At 33.8% G+C, this 16923-nt stretch overlaps 1 protein-coding gene across 2 annotated transcripts; it reads right to left on the bottom strand.

Moving 5' to 3' along the window:
- Nucleotides 1-2422: 2422 nt before the first annotated feature.
- On the bottom strand, nt 2423-15816 carry LOC149410794 (TIM double twin CX3C motif protein-like). 2 transcript variants are annotated; one of them, XM_089648368.1, is made up of 4 exons: nt 15653-15816; nt 14634-14753; nt 11060-11158; nt 2423-7160 (listed from the first exon to the last, which is right to left on the bottom strand). In XM_089648368.1, exons 1-4 carry the CDS (start codon nt 15737-15739, stop codon nt 7026-7028), a joined length of 441 nt encoding a protein of 146 aa, XP_089504494.1. In that variant the 5' UTR covers nt 15740-15816; the 3' UTR covers nt 2423-7025. The 2 variants fall into 2 exon arrangements, with proteins under 2 accessions (XP_089504494.1, XP_089504495.1); XM_089648369.1 differs by lacking the exon at nt 14634-14753.
- Between the last annotated feature and the right edge of the window lie 1107 nt (nt 15817-16923).

The raw sequence follows: 16923 nt of genomic DNA, 5'->3' as shown, positions 1-16923 counted from the left end.
GGTTAGTCTTAATCTAGCTTAATGATAGTTTTAAATTGTAATTCTTAAAATTAATTGTCCTTTTTCTTAATCCTAAATTATTGTTCATTCAATGTCTTAAAAGTTGGGTCACGTTACGAGATAAATATGGAAAAATTGTTCAGGCACTTCCCTTTACGATGATTCTGGAACCGCGTACTCCACGTTCGCACTTATCACTGATACACAAAAAAAAAGCGGCAACTTGGGCTGGTTCCGAAGGGCGGAATCAGTTCAGCTTGGGTGGGCCAAGGCTCCGAAGGGCGGAGTCGGCAGGCAGCGACTTCTGAGAGGGCAGCTTCCTGGGCGGAAGTCTGGCGACCACTCTGGCTTCCTGGGTGGAAGTTCGCGGGGTTACGGGAGGAGCCTCGGTGACCGCTCCAAGGGGGAGGGCAAGAGGTTTCTCGGCGGACGCGAGATGGTGACTCCTGAGAGGCGAGAGCGTGACTGTTGAGAGCTCAATCAGTGGTATTCACCCGCGCAATCCGGTGACCGTAGCGCGCCTGTGGTGGGGTGCTGAACTATAGTGGTTCCGCTTTACACCACTTCGGTGCGTTGGCTGAGTCCGTGGCGCTGGCATCGCCATTCTCACCGCTAGATTGCGCTGTCTGGCTGATTCGTACTAACTTATGGTTCAAAATCTTAATACATATTTAAGTATCTTAACATTATGCATGCATACACTTAATTAATATATGGTTGCAATTAAATTTCTAATCTAAGTTGACAATTACTCTTACATCTAGATTTATACTTAATGTTCAATATTTTAAAATTACGTTTTTAAATATGACCTTCAAACAATTACAATTTAGCCTAGCCTTGGGCGAAGGTTTGTTTTATTGCCGGGTCGCTGGCTTAACGTTCCCATTTGAGAATTACTACTTAATGAGGGTCTAGAGATAAATCTGCCGACTAATGGGTGTATTGCTTGAGTTGGCTTTCTAAATTTTTATTGCGATTTCCGGCCGGGCTCTTTACTAAATACTTAAGGTCTAATAATATCCGACTGCCGCCTCCATCTGCGTGTAAAATCACAGTCACAGATGCAGGCGCACGTGTTTGCTTTGGCCTTTCTGTGAATTCAAGTCACATGGATACCTAGGGACATATCAAGCTGTTATCAAAAATAAAATATGGTTTTTATGTCAATACAAAAGTGCGGTTCTGAAAGGGTTAAATGGGAAAATTTACAAATTATATGGAAGAGTTTAGACTTATTATTTAACAGCTGAGATGTTGAATTGAGGGGAGGCAATTGTAGGTAAGGCTTGATAGAAGAGAGTAAATTTGTTTAGAGAGGGACAAGCAAAAATATGTTATCTAAAGTTTCTTGACCACAGAAAGTATAATCTGGGGAGTCAAGCATGTGAATTTTAAAAAGGTGAGAGAGAAGGAATGGAACAATGTCCAGTTTTCTTTGGACAAATGGGGGAATTTTTGAAACCACAGTTTTGATGGTCTAGTCCTTTGTATTGAGGCATGACAAGCTCCCTTGGATTGACTAGCAATAATATTATCATTCAATTTATTTAAAAAAAAAGTTTACTTTTAACCAAGTTCTACCATCTAATTATTATTACATATGACATGTCAGGAGCTATAGCGCTTTCTATTTATCCACAATGTAAAAACTTGTTCTTCTTAGCATTTTCATCTTTTCTGCATTTTGTTATGTATTCTTATTATTAATAAGATAGCATTTGTAAACTATGTATTATGAACGTACATTATATTATTATTATTGTTTATGATATCTGGAGGTCAAAAGTTGTGTTTTTCTTTAACTGTAACTGTAAAAATATGTAAAAGCCCATGTAGACGATTGATTATTTAAATTAAATTCATAAATATTTAAAAGAAAAACGAAATTAAAATGGAGTTCTACAAATTAATCTTGATAACAATAAATAAACGGGAAAATATTCTTTTTACTCTATGGGAGAATAGCATTTTTGAATGGAGGGAAATCCAAATTATTCTTACGAATATATTATTACATATTGAGCAAAAATAGTTAAAAATTAATAAATTCTTGACTAGCTTACTAAACCTAAATTAAGGCGACACACAAGACTCTAATAACGGGTTTTTGCTCGTGGTCTACATTTTAATTAATTCCAACGAATTTGTAACGATAATACATATATATATTCTTTAGAGCGTTCCCTATGAATGTAACTTATTTATATTTAAGGTTAATAAAAACAGTATATTACAACAGGTCTGTCCAATACACCAGGGAAGCGTGTCGCATATTTTCGTGCATGGATTCTTCACTTACATCGTCAAGATTCCCACTTTATTTTAGGGTATTGTCTCGTCTTAAGCTAAGAATTAAAAATAATATATTTCTGTTTATTTGTATTTTATTATAAAATTATAATAATTAATTATTATACATTTCACTTAGAATAAAATGTGGAATAGAAAATCTGAATTGAGGGTTTAAAAAAATAGCTTTACCTACATAGATTTGTTACATACTATTATGTTGGGATGATTTTTAACAACGATAATAATTATTTATCGCGGAAAAAACAAACTGTTTTTTGTTGGTACATAATAATAACATCTTTCATTTATATCATGCAACATAAAATAATACCCAATGTGCGTTTGACAAATAAAATCAGGAGGGCATTGCAAATTTTTACCGTTTTTCAAGTCAAATGTCAATGTAAATAATTCGGTAGTTGAGCATTAGATAACATTTTAAGCCCCCCATTCCGAATTTCTACTGATTTGTAACACTTTAAGTTCTAAAAAAAATATATGTTATTTGTAAAGATAATGTCTATACATTTGCAGAGCCGAAACGGTAATTATATGAAATTCCCTCGATAGAAAAAAATGGAAAAATGTACTCTAAAAATTATTAAAAACACATTTTGTTCTGTTATTTAACATGTTATAGGTATGAAAAAATTCACAGTTTATCTTTAAATGTTACTTTAGACATTTATAATGAGATTTTTGTTTTATTTTAAATGAGTCATGTTTCATTAAATATTTTCACAATTTTGATTAATGACATTACTCTAAAATTCGCATTTACGAATCGCCGTTTCAAATCATCTTTTTCTTCTTTTTGAATGCTTACTTGTGCAGCCTTAAATTTTTAATTAGTTTTATTCTATTATTCGGTATTGCCATGACCTAATACCTCCGTAGCATTCCAAGGGTAAAAATCCCACAAACAAAACATATTAATATCAGATTACCATTTTGATAAGCCAGCGCTCAAAAGGATTAAAAATGTTTCATATCGGATGGAATTGAAAAGTTTAATTTCTGCATTTTATTGTTAAAAAAGGATGATAGAAAAATAAACTGAGACATATGATAATGTATATCTATTTATTCACATATTTGCTCTATGGTATGTATTGCTGTATACATGCTTATGGTTATAGTATAAAGACTGAAAATATCAACAATAACATACTATGTACAAGAGTTCTTGACACTTATGAGATATTATAGTTTTATCTTTTAAAGGTAAATAAGACGAATTATCAACACAAACATGCATTGAATAACTTTGTAAATATTAATAACCTATTCCAACTGTCGATATTTCAATAATAATACCGAAGAAAAAAGAAGAACACAAGATATGGAGTGTTTTGTGATTCAAAACTCAGACCATTCATTGCTTTAATTTCTAATACAAAAATCATCATCCATGACGTTACAATATATATATAGACGTGCTGTAGAATTCTGAAAGTGGCTAGCCAAAAGCAAGTCAATTGTAGTGCTTTCGATTTAGTACTTTTAGTAGCGTAAGGTTGTATGCTACCTCAAAGTAAATTAAAAAATGCCAAAATGCCTTCATGTGTGGTGAGAAAATATTTTCATTACTCGACAAACGCTAGTAAAAGCAAATAAATAAGACTTCATTCGTAAATACACACAAATTATTTTATTATTATAAAAAAAAACAATTATTTCCAAAAGATTTTCAGTGCCATTAGAGAAAGAGAGATAGCAAACGTAGCAACACACAAGTATAAGGACAACCTAATAGCAGTAGGTCAACTCATATAGTATTCCGTGTTCATCTAATAGTGTAAGCGAGAAAGCGTATCTTGTTATCTCAGTCACACTTGTGAATGTAGAATGTAGTATTCAATGAAAATACGAAAACACAGCCCGCTATCGTTTATACGCACATATTCTTCGAATGTCTATTTTTGTCATAGATGAACAATGTTTGAATGAAGAATTTATTGGAAACAAGAGTGTTTCTTACTTGCCACATTTTATCTTGAGTTTGTGAGACAATAGCAAGGCTAGATGTATTGTAACGTCATTGATCATCATTATGAAATTTTCATTTCTATAAAATAGAATGGTGAAAAAAAAAGTCAGGCAGTTTAAGAGAGACGAGACCGAGCGAAAAGAACGAAGCCAGTCGCGGCTTTGATTTCCATCCAAATCTACATGGAAAGCATTTGTACTGTGTATTAACCTTTTCAGTGACTAACACAATATATTATATTGAATTGATCTTCATTTTGCAATTTGACCTGCAACCCCAATACATTTATTTTAGTCAGTTTCGTATATTAGAAGTTTAGATAAATGCATTCTAAATGCACCAATACATAATACGAAACATAGACAGCTGCATAGGTCAGGTTTAGGGGGTATTTTACATCCTCTCGATAAGCTATTCAAAGCACTATTCATAGGATAACGTATATTTTCGATTTCAATATCGCTTGATAAGCTATAAGTATGACTTTACCATACGATACTAAAACCTATATATCGGATAAGTTAGGCGAGTTTTATGTCTATTTTTAGTATTTATTTATTATAATGGATAGTTATTGACAGCTTATTGGGAAGATGGAGAAACACCCCCTAAAAATATCATTAAAACTGTATGTCAGTTTTTGATGAAATCAAGTTTTTTCTACTTGGAGACAGCATTTTCATTAAATTTATGATCTGATAATTTTCTTAGCCTAGTGTTAACAAACATTTTATGCATTGAGAAAATACAAGAAAAGTCTTTGCTGTAGGTAATTAAAAGTCAACAACATATTATTACTGCGGGCTATTTGGTCAATGCAGAGATTGAAAATCAATAAAAAAACAAAATATTATTAAACTCAATTTTCTGTTTGCTATGCAATATTCACCGGCTACAAAATTGAATATGTTGATTTGTATGGACAATGACAGTTAAAATGGCCGCCAATCTTTAAAACATAATTTCTTACATGATGCAATGTTTATTTATTTATTTACTTAGGTTATTATCACTGAATACATAGCAGCCAAGAATGATATATTATTTATGTAATTTGGACATAAAATTAGGATAGTAAATATTAAAAATTATGAAATTAAATTCAAAAGTGTGAACCTTTGAGCCATTTGATAAACTTTTATCACAATGACACACAACCATAGACAATAAACCATAGACGTAAATGGTACTTGATTATGAAAAGTTATTAAATTAGGGTTAATAACAGGGAGTGGAGATGGTCATAATAATATGATGACAGAAATCTAGGGTTCGGGTGTATAATTTCAAATTGAAACGTCGATCCATCGCGGTACAATTGGGAATTGTTGGTCGAATCAGCAAGAGATGGCGCTAATTAAAAATAATAATAACTTCAACTTTGAATAAAAGTAGTTATAGCACCGTCCGTTGGAGAAACATGTTTTTTTTAACGAACGGTGGGGTACAGCTAGTTCATATAATAAAATTTACAACCTTTTTTTTTACCGTTTTAAATGATAAGTGTCACCTAGCGGTGATTAACACGTTGAACGCCATGTAGGTCACGGGTGAGCTCATAACGAAAATCGTCATTTTTATCACATAGCGCCATGACGGTCACCGGGGACCGCAGTTTACTTTCTTGACTTTCATGGCAAATTTTGGTAAAAAAAAAAAGATATACGTTTTGATGGTCGCCGATGCCATTTGCGTTTTTTTTTTTTTCACATTTAAAATGGTAATTTTTCTTCATTTCCACAATGGCGTTCAACGTGTTAAAATAACATATCAAATAAAATGGTGACCGGGTATGTCATCAAAATGACAATTCAACACACCTCCAATAATTGATATAAAGTCATGAAAAGTGATGAAAAAAACCTAGGTTAAATAGGTTACACAGGTAACTATAAAAAATAAAATTTATTAACTATTAACCTAGTTTTTGTTTCATCACTTTTAATGACTCTATATCACCTTTTAAAGGTGTGTTGAATTTTCATTTCGATGAAATATCATGGAACCAATTAAAGCCACGATTAGTCGATTGTAACTATCTTCCTGAATGGTTTGAAACCAAATTTACACTGCACTTCATCGTTTAAACGAAACAAACACACTTATAGCTTATTCAAGAACAGTCACGCCGAGTAGTAGAATGATAGAAGAGCCTAGTTACAGTGTTGGATGTGTTGTGCCTGGTTGTCCTAGGCACTAGTTCCACCTTCTCTTTTGATTACTCCTTTCCTACGCAGTTAGAAGTAATCAAAAGAGTTGAATCTATATGTAAATTTAATTGTTGAAATGTGTTTATGATCTCTATAAATCTGCAGTCAGAGATTCTGCTATCGCTAGACTGTAAGCAAAAGAAGGTGTGCAGACGCATGTTTTTTGCTTTATGCAGAAAGGGTGTGTTTTATGAGTAGTTCGCTATCACTCGTCGGTGGCTTGCAACACCGCATTCGCCGCCCGCATTCTCCTTCATTAAGGACAACTCTAAAAATAGGGAGCGTTTTTTTGTTTTGTTTGTAGCGGACTTAAATAAAAATAACAAGACATTTTATTGAAGGTGTTGGTTTTGTCGCTACCTCACTGTTAACATTACTTACTAGCAAAGACTTTTCTAGTATTTTCCAATCAATCAATGACAATGCATATACATTGCAGCTACCTACTTCAAGCAACAAATCTCTCTATATTATAGTTAATTCAGCTAGCATTGAATCCATGACTGTTTCAATGTCAGGTTGTGTTTTCACTATGACTGCTTTCTGCTGGGGGCGCCCTGCGCTAACACAACCTTCATGGACTTCATCAGGTTGGGGATGGAGTCGATGTGCTTATCCACGCACTTTGTGGCGCACCGCTCAAACTGCATCGTCATTTTGTCAGCCTAAAATGGAAAAACAAATTTATAAATATATACATATATATAACAGCAATAATTTCTAATTTAATAATAATTGATTAGTTGTGGGCTATCTCACATGGTCCCAGTAAAAGATGAAGATAAAATAAAAACACAAAAAAATCAACCGATAAAAACAAAATCTTTTACGATAATATATATATATTTGATCTCTCATCTCTTGGACCGACTAGTAGCCAATTACAAAGATTTTTTTTTTTGTTTGACTGAAGATTGAACATTACTACCCAGGAACTGGCTCTTAACCACTCAGAACATTAGAACGTCAAAAGACGTAAATATGATAATAGCGGTCAAGACATTAGAACGTCTTTTCGATTTATCGAATTCGAAAATCGATTTATTTCCATCACTAGTATACGGATTGCCATGATTTAAAAAACAGAGAATCGATAATGAATAACGCAAAGCGTCTGCATTCAAGAATATCTATGGAACGTAGAGGTGCATTATCTAAGCTGATTGAATCTGTCATCTTGTTCGTTCATAATTTATTGCATTTCTAAATAATTTATTAAAAATATTTTAGTTTGGACGGTTAATATTTTGAGGTGACTAATAGTTTTTAATTATATTTCTTCAATATATAAAGTGTTATTTCTTTATGATACTCGGAAAAAAGTACATTTTTCCAGGCTTTGAAATAATGGTAAGCGATTTTTACATATTTTTGATGTTTTTTTAAATTGTATATTTAGAAACGCAAATATTTACGTATAACAACACAATGCGATAGTGGATTTCATAATCTTTCCAAAACATTTTTTAGAATGAGGCTACGTTTCCCAAAACGTGAGTTATGAAGCTTTTAGCAAAACTCATAAATAACACAAAATTATCACGTTTTGACAGTTCTCAAAGGAACACATAGTAAATAAAAGTCTTTGTCTGAGAGGTTAAACTGATGTGAACTTTTAAAATTACTTTAAAATTTAATTTCTTTTTGCTTTGACTAAGGATTGAACCTTCCGCCCCACGGACTGGAGTCAACCGCACTAACAACTGCGCCAAATCCCAATTGGGTAAGACCGACATTTATTTAGTATATTAACTGCAGTAATATTATCCAATTTCAGAGAAATGGGTATATTAATTATTTATTTTTTCATGTTCTCCATGAAACGGTTATACACCAATATATCATGGAGAAGATTACAAATTAAAAGGTTTACACAGGCAGTTTTACTATTTTGTCACATGTGTCATAAGATAGTTACTGAATTGTCTGTAGGTGACATTGAAAATGTCGATGGCTAATGCAGAATCGTTAAGCAGTTGAGTCGCTCTGTTTATTGGCGCGTTCTGATAGGCAGAAGTCCTCGCTTTCGGAGCATATAAGAGTGCATGGGATCTCCCTCAAGTATAATTGTTAGGGACATAAAAGTTATATGTCAGCGTGAAAATTGTATTTTTGAAGAGCGGAGTTGAAAATATATGTACACGGTTATAAAGAATTGGTCGAAGTATTATTTTTAGATTGAAATGCGGCAGTTCACCTAGTAATGCGGTTTGCAATGTGTTAACTAAAATAACCTTCATGAAGACGAGCATTTAAATGCAAGCGTGTCATACATATACCTAGGATTAATTGCGCTGTTATATGTAAAATAATAATCACTAACCAAATCTGATGGTTTATAAAGTCGAAAAAAGTTTGAATACATAAGATTATTTTTTAAATGTTTTAAAAGGCTTTGACTGAGTATTTTTAGATTAGGAACTACCCATACTTATACATGTTGGAACCATCGCAGATAAAATAAACAAAGGGAGATACGGCATCATGGAAGCATACCGAACTCCGTCGAGCTACAAACAATTTATTTATTTTATTTTAATATTACATTTAGTTACAATAGTGACGTATTGCCCATCTCACTAGGTGTGGAACGCCCGTGTCGAGATGGCAATTTACATAGTGGTTGTTAACTAGGTTTTAGCTAATACAATATTGTGAAAATGGCAGATAAAATAAAATAAAATCAGTATTATATATTATAATAAAACAAATAAAAAACTTTATTTCACTTAATTTTATTTTGACCGTAACCGGTTTCAGCTCGTCAAAGCCATCTTCAGACTGGTACACAAAATTCTTAGTCTACGGTTTATATACACAACATATGGGGGAGGGGGGAGAGGGGTAGTTTATAGGGTTTTAATCCATTTTATTTGTTACTAAGTCGTTTAAGATTGTGGAATTTCTAAATATTTGGTAATTCCAGTAAGCTAATTACCTTGGGTTTGTAGCTCATTTCAATATTTATCAGGGAAAAAACCTCACAGGTAATATGCATTATTAATGACCTAATTTTATTGTCAAATCATTATTTATGATGGGATTATATTTGCTTTTTGAAATGATACATGTTTACATTTGAGAAATTATTATAAGAATTAAGAAAGTAGGGACTTAGCAACTGATACTAATAGCTTATTAATTACAAAGTTACTTATTGAAGGGGTACATGTTTACATTGAAGTAGGGATGGTCTAACCTAACTACATATTTTAATGTTGAAAGTTTTTTATTTGTTTTATTATAATATATTATAATGGAATTCCACCACGAATTATCGGTCTCAAAAATAGAAATATTAAAATCAGTATTATTTTGTTTTTTTTTTTTAAATTATACAATTCAAGAATGAATGTAGAAGGTGGAGGCCGAGCAATAATAATTTTAAGTAATTAATTAATAAAGTTTCAGTTTGACCAAAAGGCGTATTAAACATATATATACACAGTAGGCACAATTTTTAGTATGTTATGAAATAGTTCAATGTATATTTTTATTGGAGGTAATCAATGATTTTATTTTTAAATAAAGTTTTGATTTGTGTGTTTCTAATGTCAATAGGTAAAGAATTGAATAGCTTAATAGCATTGTATTTAAAGCTTTTTTGTCCATAGGAGGTTTGACAAACTGGGATGTTAAAAGATTTTACATGTGAAAGTCTCAAGGCTCTAGTGCTTGTTCGTTCTTCATACATATGGGTATTTTTAAATTGATGAAGCAGGATATTTTTTGAATATAATTTTTTCAGGTTTGGAACATTTAAGACGGATTGTTTCGGAGAATTTGAACAATTCATCAAATTTCAAAGTTTATTTTCGGGTTCTGTGAAAGGCTTATTCAAGTTCTGTTTTTATATAATTGTAGGCTAGTTGCTTGACAAAACTGAAATAAAAACAGAACTTGAAAAAATCTTTCACAGAACTTGAAAATTAACGTTGAAATTTGATGAATTGTTCAGTTTCTCCGAAACAACCCGTCCTTAGTGTCTTAAAAATAAAATCAGTATTCGTTCTTAATGGGACTTTTAGAATAACCTTCAGAATTATTTTTTGTATCTTTGCTAATGGCTCCAGACAAGTATGTGTAGCACTACCCCAACGGATAATACCATATTCAAGAGACGATTGAACAAGAGCACAGTAAACTTGTTTCAGTTGTTTTCTATTTAAAATATCCCTAACATTTTTAAAGAAATAAATGAGTTTCCTCAGTTTTGTCGTTAGGTTTGCAACATGTACATTCCATTTAAGAAGATCGTCTATTTGAATACCAAGATATTTAATAGTATCAACTCTACTTATAGAAGGACAAGTACATGGGGTTATTACGGGGTTGCAGCTATAAGGACTATCAAAGCTGCGGAATCAATGCATGTTAAGTATTTGGTGTGTCGGTAGAAATAAAGGGAGGTTGCCGCTGTTGGTTAGATGCCATTTGCAGTAGTCATATGGGTGAATGATATTGACAACACAGTGTATGGGATTTAGTACTAAAAATGATTCATGGTTCAATTCCCCCTTTTTTTAATTGTTTCTATTTTAGATGGAAAGTATAGTTAACTTACAAGTTCCGTGCTGGGATTGGGCCCCATGGCGTCTCGAATGTCGTCATTGCACTGCATGACGCAGCGCTGAAGTTTGTCCTGCATGTGACTGAGTTCACCCTGGAATAGACAAAATAGAATATATGAAACATTTGCATAGACTGAAATCTCTACAAAATAGAATATATGAAACATATGCATAGAATGAAATCTCGGTAAAGGTTACGAATTCCGCTTCACGGTAAATATGGAATGTTTACTTTGAATTAATACTTGAATTTAGTTATATTATTACTAAAAGTTACTATAAATGTTGGGGAACCTTTAATAACGCCTGCTCGCGTCCCCTTTAGAGTTATATCCCAGTTTTCAAGTAGTTTGTGGGCTACGCTAGGTTTGTATAGACTGATTTGTGATTTAATTCTAATACGATATTATGAATATAATCCAACTCTTGATATGAATATAACGGCGCCGCATACTAATTGACATATCGCGTAAGTGACTTAATAAACGAAATTAAAATTAAAAGTGCGTATTTTTCCGTCTCCCCCGACATAACAAATCATGTTTTGAATTAATAAAGCTAAATCCATTTATTTGAAAGTGAAATATTGCGTATTAAGAGTGAAGCGGAATAAGAGAAAAATAATGAAATCTCTACATACGTCTGACCATATATTTGTAAGATTTGATATTCATTAAAATGTCTCCATATTAGTCAGTATTTTCCCAGAGCCTCCCTGAGCCAAACGGCACCTCGTGCTATAGTCGAGGGCACCCACCATTTTAATAACCAGATAGGTCCCTTTATCGGTTCTCACGTCAAGACTGTATTTTAGTTTTTTTTTAAACAAAGCTACTATCAAATGATTCTAGAAACCGTCGACTGTTGCTAAACGGCAGAAATGTTTAAGTTTTCTCATCCAAGGCAGTTTGTTATTGTTCTTGAAGCTAGTGGAGACACAACATTTATAAATAAGAACCCGGTGCCTGGTGCTAGTAAAAACCTCAAGGGCGCTGTATAAGTTGGGACGGAGTGCTCCAATTGCGCCTGCACAGGGCCAGCCATGTATCTTCCATATTCGTGGCTACCACCATGGCTGGGAAGCCATGGCCATCAAACTGTCAAAACCCTTGAAAATTTGAACTTTGATAGACTAAAAATGGAACTTCAACTCCTCGAGTGCTGCCGTATCCAAATGGATCAATTAAAAACAATTCTCTGAGCTATTCTGCGGAAAGAAACTATTTATGTTAGGTTATAATAATATTTTAACAGATTATGGTACAATTTACAAAAACATAATTTTTCAAATAAGGTCTTATAGAAATAGAAACAGCTGGCAGACGGTGAAAATTCAGTGTCGGCACTCCAAGAGTTAAATAACTCTTACCATCTCCCCAGAGACAAATAGTCGACTCTGATAGTAATGAAGTTGAAACTAAGCGTTATTTAAAAAAAACCTTTACCTTTATTTTTGATAAATCTCCATAAAAGTCAGCATCGTAATACATTTTGGGCGACCGGTAACATTTAGTATGACAGAGGAGTGCTGTATAATTGGCAATCAAAGTTGTCACATCAAGCATTGATACGGCCATTATCAATGCTGATTTCTTACTTTTACGATAGCGACCAAAAGGTTATACTTAATCTCCATATATTAAGAATACATTTAACACCATCTCGGAAACACAAAGCTGAATACATATTGTTATTAAATATATATATATAAAATTTTTGAGAAGTAAGAACTTCATATATGCACGCATAGAGGGCAGTGCATAGAGCTTGCGTGGAAGTCCACAAGATGGAGCCAGTGGCCAGTAGTCGCCAGGGCCAGTGGGAAGGCTCCCAGAGAAACTTACTGTTTGAGATTCCAATTAGCAAGCTTCTAGTTAGGTCGACTATCGAGTCACCATTATAACACACGGAGTATTAATAAATCCCTGATTAATCTAAAAGAACCAATTATTTATAACCTCCTTCCAAGACGAGTTGGAGACCTGTTTGTACGAACACAACAAAAATGAATGTTTCTATGCCATTCATCTGATTGCGATGAAAATTTCAAAGTTTGTTTTTATTAGTGCGAGGAGTGTTTACAGTAGTGTTTAATGATAAGAGAAGTTGGGGAAGCCTGCGGAAGACTTAATGCATTATCACTGTACTGGAATAAGATACGTAGTCGATACAGTTTTTTAACAGTAACAATATGGTACACAGTAGTGAACGAAGAAAGGGGTGTAAGGAGAATGTACGACGTGGAAGAGAATTGCAGGAGAAGTCGAGGAGGCCCGAGGAAGACATGGCACATTCAAGTCAAACAAATACTTATAAAAATACAATAATGTTATTTCCACATTAAAAATGACCCCAGCTTCAGGTCCACTAGAAATCACAACCTCAAAACTTTACTCCAGATCATTCATAACCCCAAGCAACGACGGGTAAACATCAGCTAGTCAACTAACTAACCATCACGCCGTTTACGGTAGGCAGAGAGGACGGACCGCCAAACAACTCGGTCTTGGCACACTCTTCTTGCGTCATACTCTTCTATTATTCTGACTCTTGACATGGCCCGACTCGAGTATCTGATTCACTTGATCGTGCCATGTCTTCCTCAGGCGACCCCGACTTCTGCTACCATTCGTGTTTGCATCATATATCCTCCTTACACTCCTTTCTTCGCTCATTCGCTCTACATGCCCAAACCATCTAAGCATCCCTGACTTAATCTTACTCACTACGCTTACATCAGCCTTGCAATCTTTGCGGATCTCCACATTCCTCACACGATCATACATGGTTTTACACACATACGCCTCAGGGATCTCATTTCAACAGCATTCAATCTACTTTCATCCTTTCTTTGCCAGTTCCATGCCTCACTTCCATACATCAGGGTAGGTACCAGCACTCTATTGTGGACTGCTAACTTCGCTTCTTTGGACAATTTTTGCTAGTTATTTATATAAATTCAGTTAGTTATATACATAAATTAAAGTCACTCAGCTAGTTATATACAGGGTGTATCGGCAAGTACCCGACAAACTTTAACCAGCTTTTCCTCAGCACATTTAGAGTAAAAAATGTTATTGGCGCTTTGCTGTCCGGTAACATTTTTTTTCCATTAAAAACAAAAAATAAATAAAAAATCCACACTCCGTCACTGTCATTTGCATTGTATCTCGTGTTCAGCAGCTGTTATTAGCAAGTGTGTCAAAAAGTGTCCTCGCTCTTTCGTACACACTAAATAATAATAGTTAAAAATGAGACGAATGGTGCCGTGCCATTTCGTTGTGATTGTAAAAGCGCGCCAACGTAGGTACGTACGTACATTATTCAACGAAACTCGAACAAAATATTGCCAGACGGGTTTTCAAACTTTGACAAAGGATAAAACATTGGTGACATGTGGTGAAAATATGAATAGTAAATTTTTTATTTAAAAAAAATGTTACCGGACAGCAAAGTGCCCATAACATTTTTTACTCCAAATGTGCTAAGGAATAGCTGGTTAAAGTTTGTCGGGTACGTGCCGATACACCCTGTATATAAATTAAATAAACCGGGGGTAAAATGTACCTGCACATAATTGTTGGCATTATTCAACGGAACTCCACAGTTCTCAATGCAGCTATGTGTGTACTCCAAGGAAGAGGTTGTACTGTCACAGCATTTTGCTGCGCACCGATGCATATCCCCCTGAAAAACGAAAAGAAATCTATATAAATAAAAATGTTTGATTAAAATCTTAAATCTCCCAAAGTTCTTCACAGATTGCTTTGAAATTTTGACACAACGTTGCATTCGAATAACACGCATGTGTTTATATACCTTTATTATATGTATAGATGTCACCTGTGACAGGTAAAAATATACTTTTTTGAAAAACAGCGACATCTCTTGAACAAACATGCTTTCTTTTAAAAAAACAGCAACATCTGTTGGACATAAAAGCAACACGCGCTATTGTTTCTCTATCTGCACAGACAAACTGAGCCACAGCAACGCGTGCTGGGGTACAGCTAGTAATATAATACAATGCTAATTTCAACTTTGTGTTTGAGAAGCCAAATGCTTCAAATATTAGACAAACTTCATAAAACCAGTGCGGCCTTTATTTTGTACATGTAAATTAGTTGGCTTATTATTATCACTGAGTGAGTGATTTTTATCTAGATGTTTGGCAAATTGTGAATGTACTTTATTTTTATTTTTAAACAATCGCTTGTAGTTTTAAAAATTTAATATTAATTGTACTAGGCCAGTTTGTCAAACAATCACAACATTGCATTCGTCACACTGGGGTTTGTAAATGCCGTCATAATAATTACACAGCAGAACTTGTTTGTAAATAAACTGTTAGGTAAACTTGTCGAATTCTGCTGCATGTAAAGGCTCTTTAAAAAAAAATTTAACTTAAATATCTAATGATGGTAAAAGATGCATTAAAGTTCCATTTTTAGTTAAAGTTAGGTAAGTAAGAGTAAGATGTGGTTAAGACACTTATATGTGAATTGAATAACCAGCAGAATTACTCAGAACTAGCTTAGCTCTTCAAATAACCTCAAAAGTTTCACGATATTTCATCACTCATTTACTTGAATTTTACGCAGATATTGTTTGTCCAAAGTGTCCACAATTTTCGTCATCTCCTGCTCCACGCGTTGTTTCTGTAATTCCACCATTTTAAGTTATATGTAATAATTCCGGCTCGAACAAAACACGGGCAGTTCTTCAGCAGCTTTGAGATAAGAAATGTAGTTTTTGTAGATATAGGTTATGCAAGATTAGAAAACTGACAGTCCGTGACAGTGTTGTCACAACTATAAGAAGGTTAACATAGATACTGCAATTTTTAAAGTAGGTACCCATCTAGCTAGTATTTTTTAGGCTGCTTAATGTTTTTAATGCAAACGTAATTTTTTCAAAGAATCAATGTATTTTCTTTCAATGAACTTAATGTCTTTATTTTCCAACGATTTTTTTGTTATTCATTTCTCAGCTCACTAATAATAAATTGCTGGGTAGTATAAATAATAAATGTAAGATATCTGATAGTCTAAATTTACAGCTTAGTTTAAAATTAATATGCATTTAAAATTTTCGTACAGGTAATCAATTTTACAGTACATACTTTATTTTACATAGGAATTTCAAATAAAATGAAATAAATTCCTTACTTTAAGAGTCGTTCATAATTTTAGTATCGTCCTGTTGAAAGACTAGACCACCATTTATCATTGAATGGTTTTAGCCATTCTTATGACCATCCTGACTCCCATTTCCTTCCCCTCCACTCTTCTGTCTCACAATATTTTCCAAATTGGGAAAGCCATAATCCCACTAGCTACGAGTAGTTGGAATTCTTGTGCGGTACCTACTCATTATCAGTAGACAGTAAAAAGTAATTCTAATAATTACTTTAGAACCAAATAATTTTCTGGCGTTATAAATAGTACATAAAATATTGTAGGATATCCATTAGATAAAAGATCCCAGAAAAGCTGAAAGTTTTCCCATAAATCTCAATAAGAAGTGGTCAGCCGCCCCCGCCCCTGGCGGATGCTAGTGAAACTAAGTTGGCGCAGATTTATGACTTTCTTCTGTGTTCACAACTGCCCCTCATAACTCATAACGGAACCATTGTGCGAGTCGAGTGCATCGTTAGCCCTCGCTCTCCCCCAAGACAAAACTCTCCGGCGGTCAAGACACGGGGAGGTATGGGGAACTTAGCTACGCACTACACATGCTCGCAAAATGCTCGGAATTATGCAAGAAAATTGATCATTAATTGACTGTGAGACTTGTTGAAAGAATGTCAGATGATAGGACACCAAAGATTATGACCATTAAATGCCTGAGTTGAAGC

Source organism: Hesperophylax consimilis, chromosome 27 (assembly GCF_061612785.1).
Source record: "Hesperophylax consimilis isolate HC1 chromosome 27, BYU_Hcon_1.0, whole genome shotgun sequence".
Classification (NCBI taxonomy): Eukaryota; Metazoa; Arthropoda; class Insecta; order Trichoptera; family Limnephilidae; genus Hesperophylax; species Hesperophylax consimilis.
The sequence above is the reverse complement of the archived record's forward strand: the minus strand, read 5'-3'. Positions and strand labels throughout refer to the sequence as shown.

Excerpts from the sequence above, each read along its gene's own strand:
- LOC149410794 (XM_089648368.1), bottom strand. The coding sequence starts at position 15,739 with ATGGTGGAATTACAGAAACAACGCGTGGAGCAGGAGATGACGAAAATT. Across the intron at positions 11,159-14,633 it reads ATGCCAACAATTATGTGCAG|GGTGAACTCAGTCACATGCA; the intron begins GTACATTTTACC and ends TGTCTATTCCAG. Across the intron at positions 7,161-11,059 it reads CCAATCCCAGCACGGAACTT|GCTGACAAAATGACGATGCA; the intron begins GTAAGTTAACTA and ends TTTCCATTTTAG.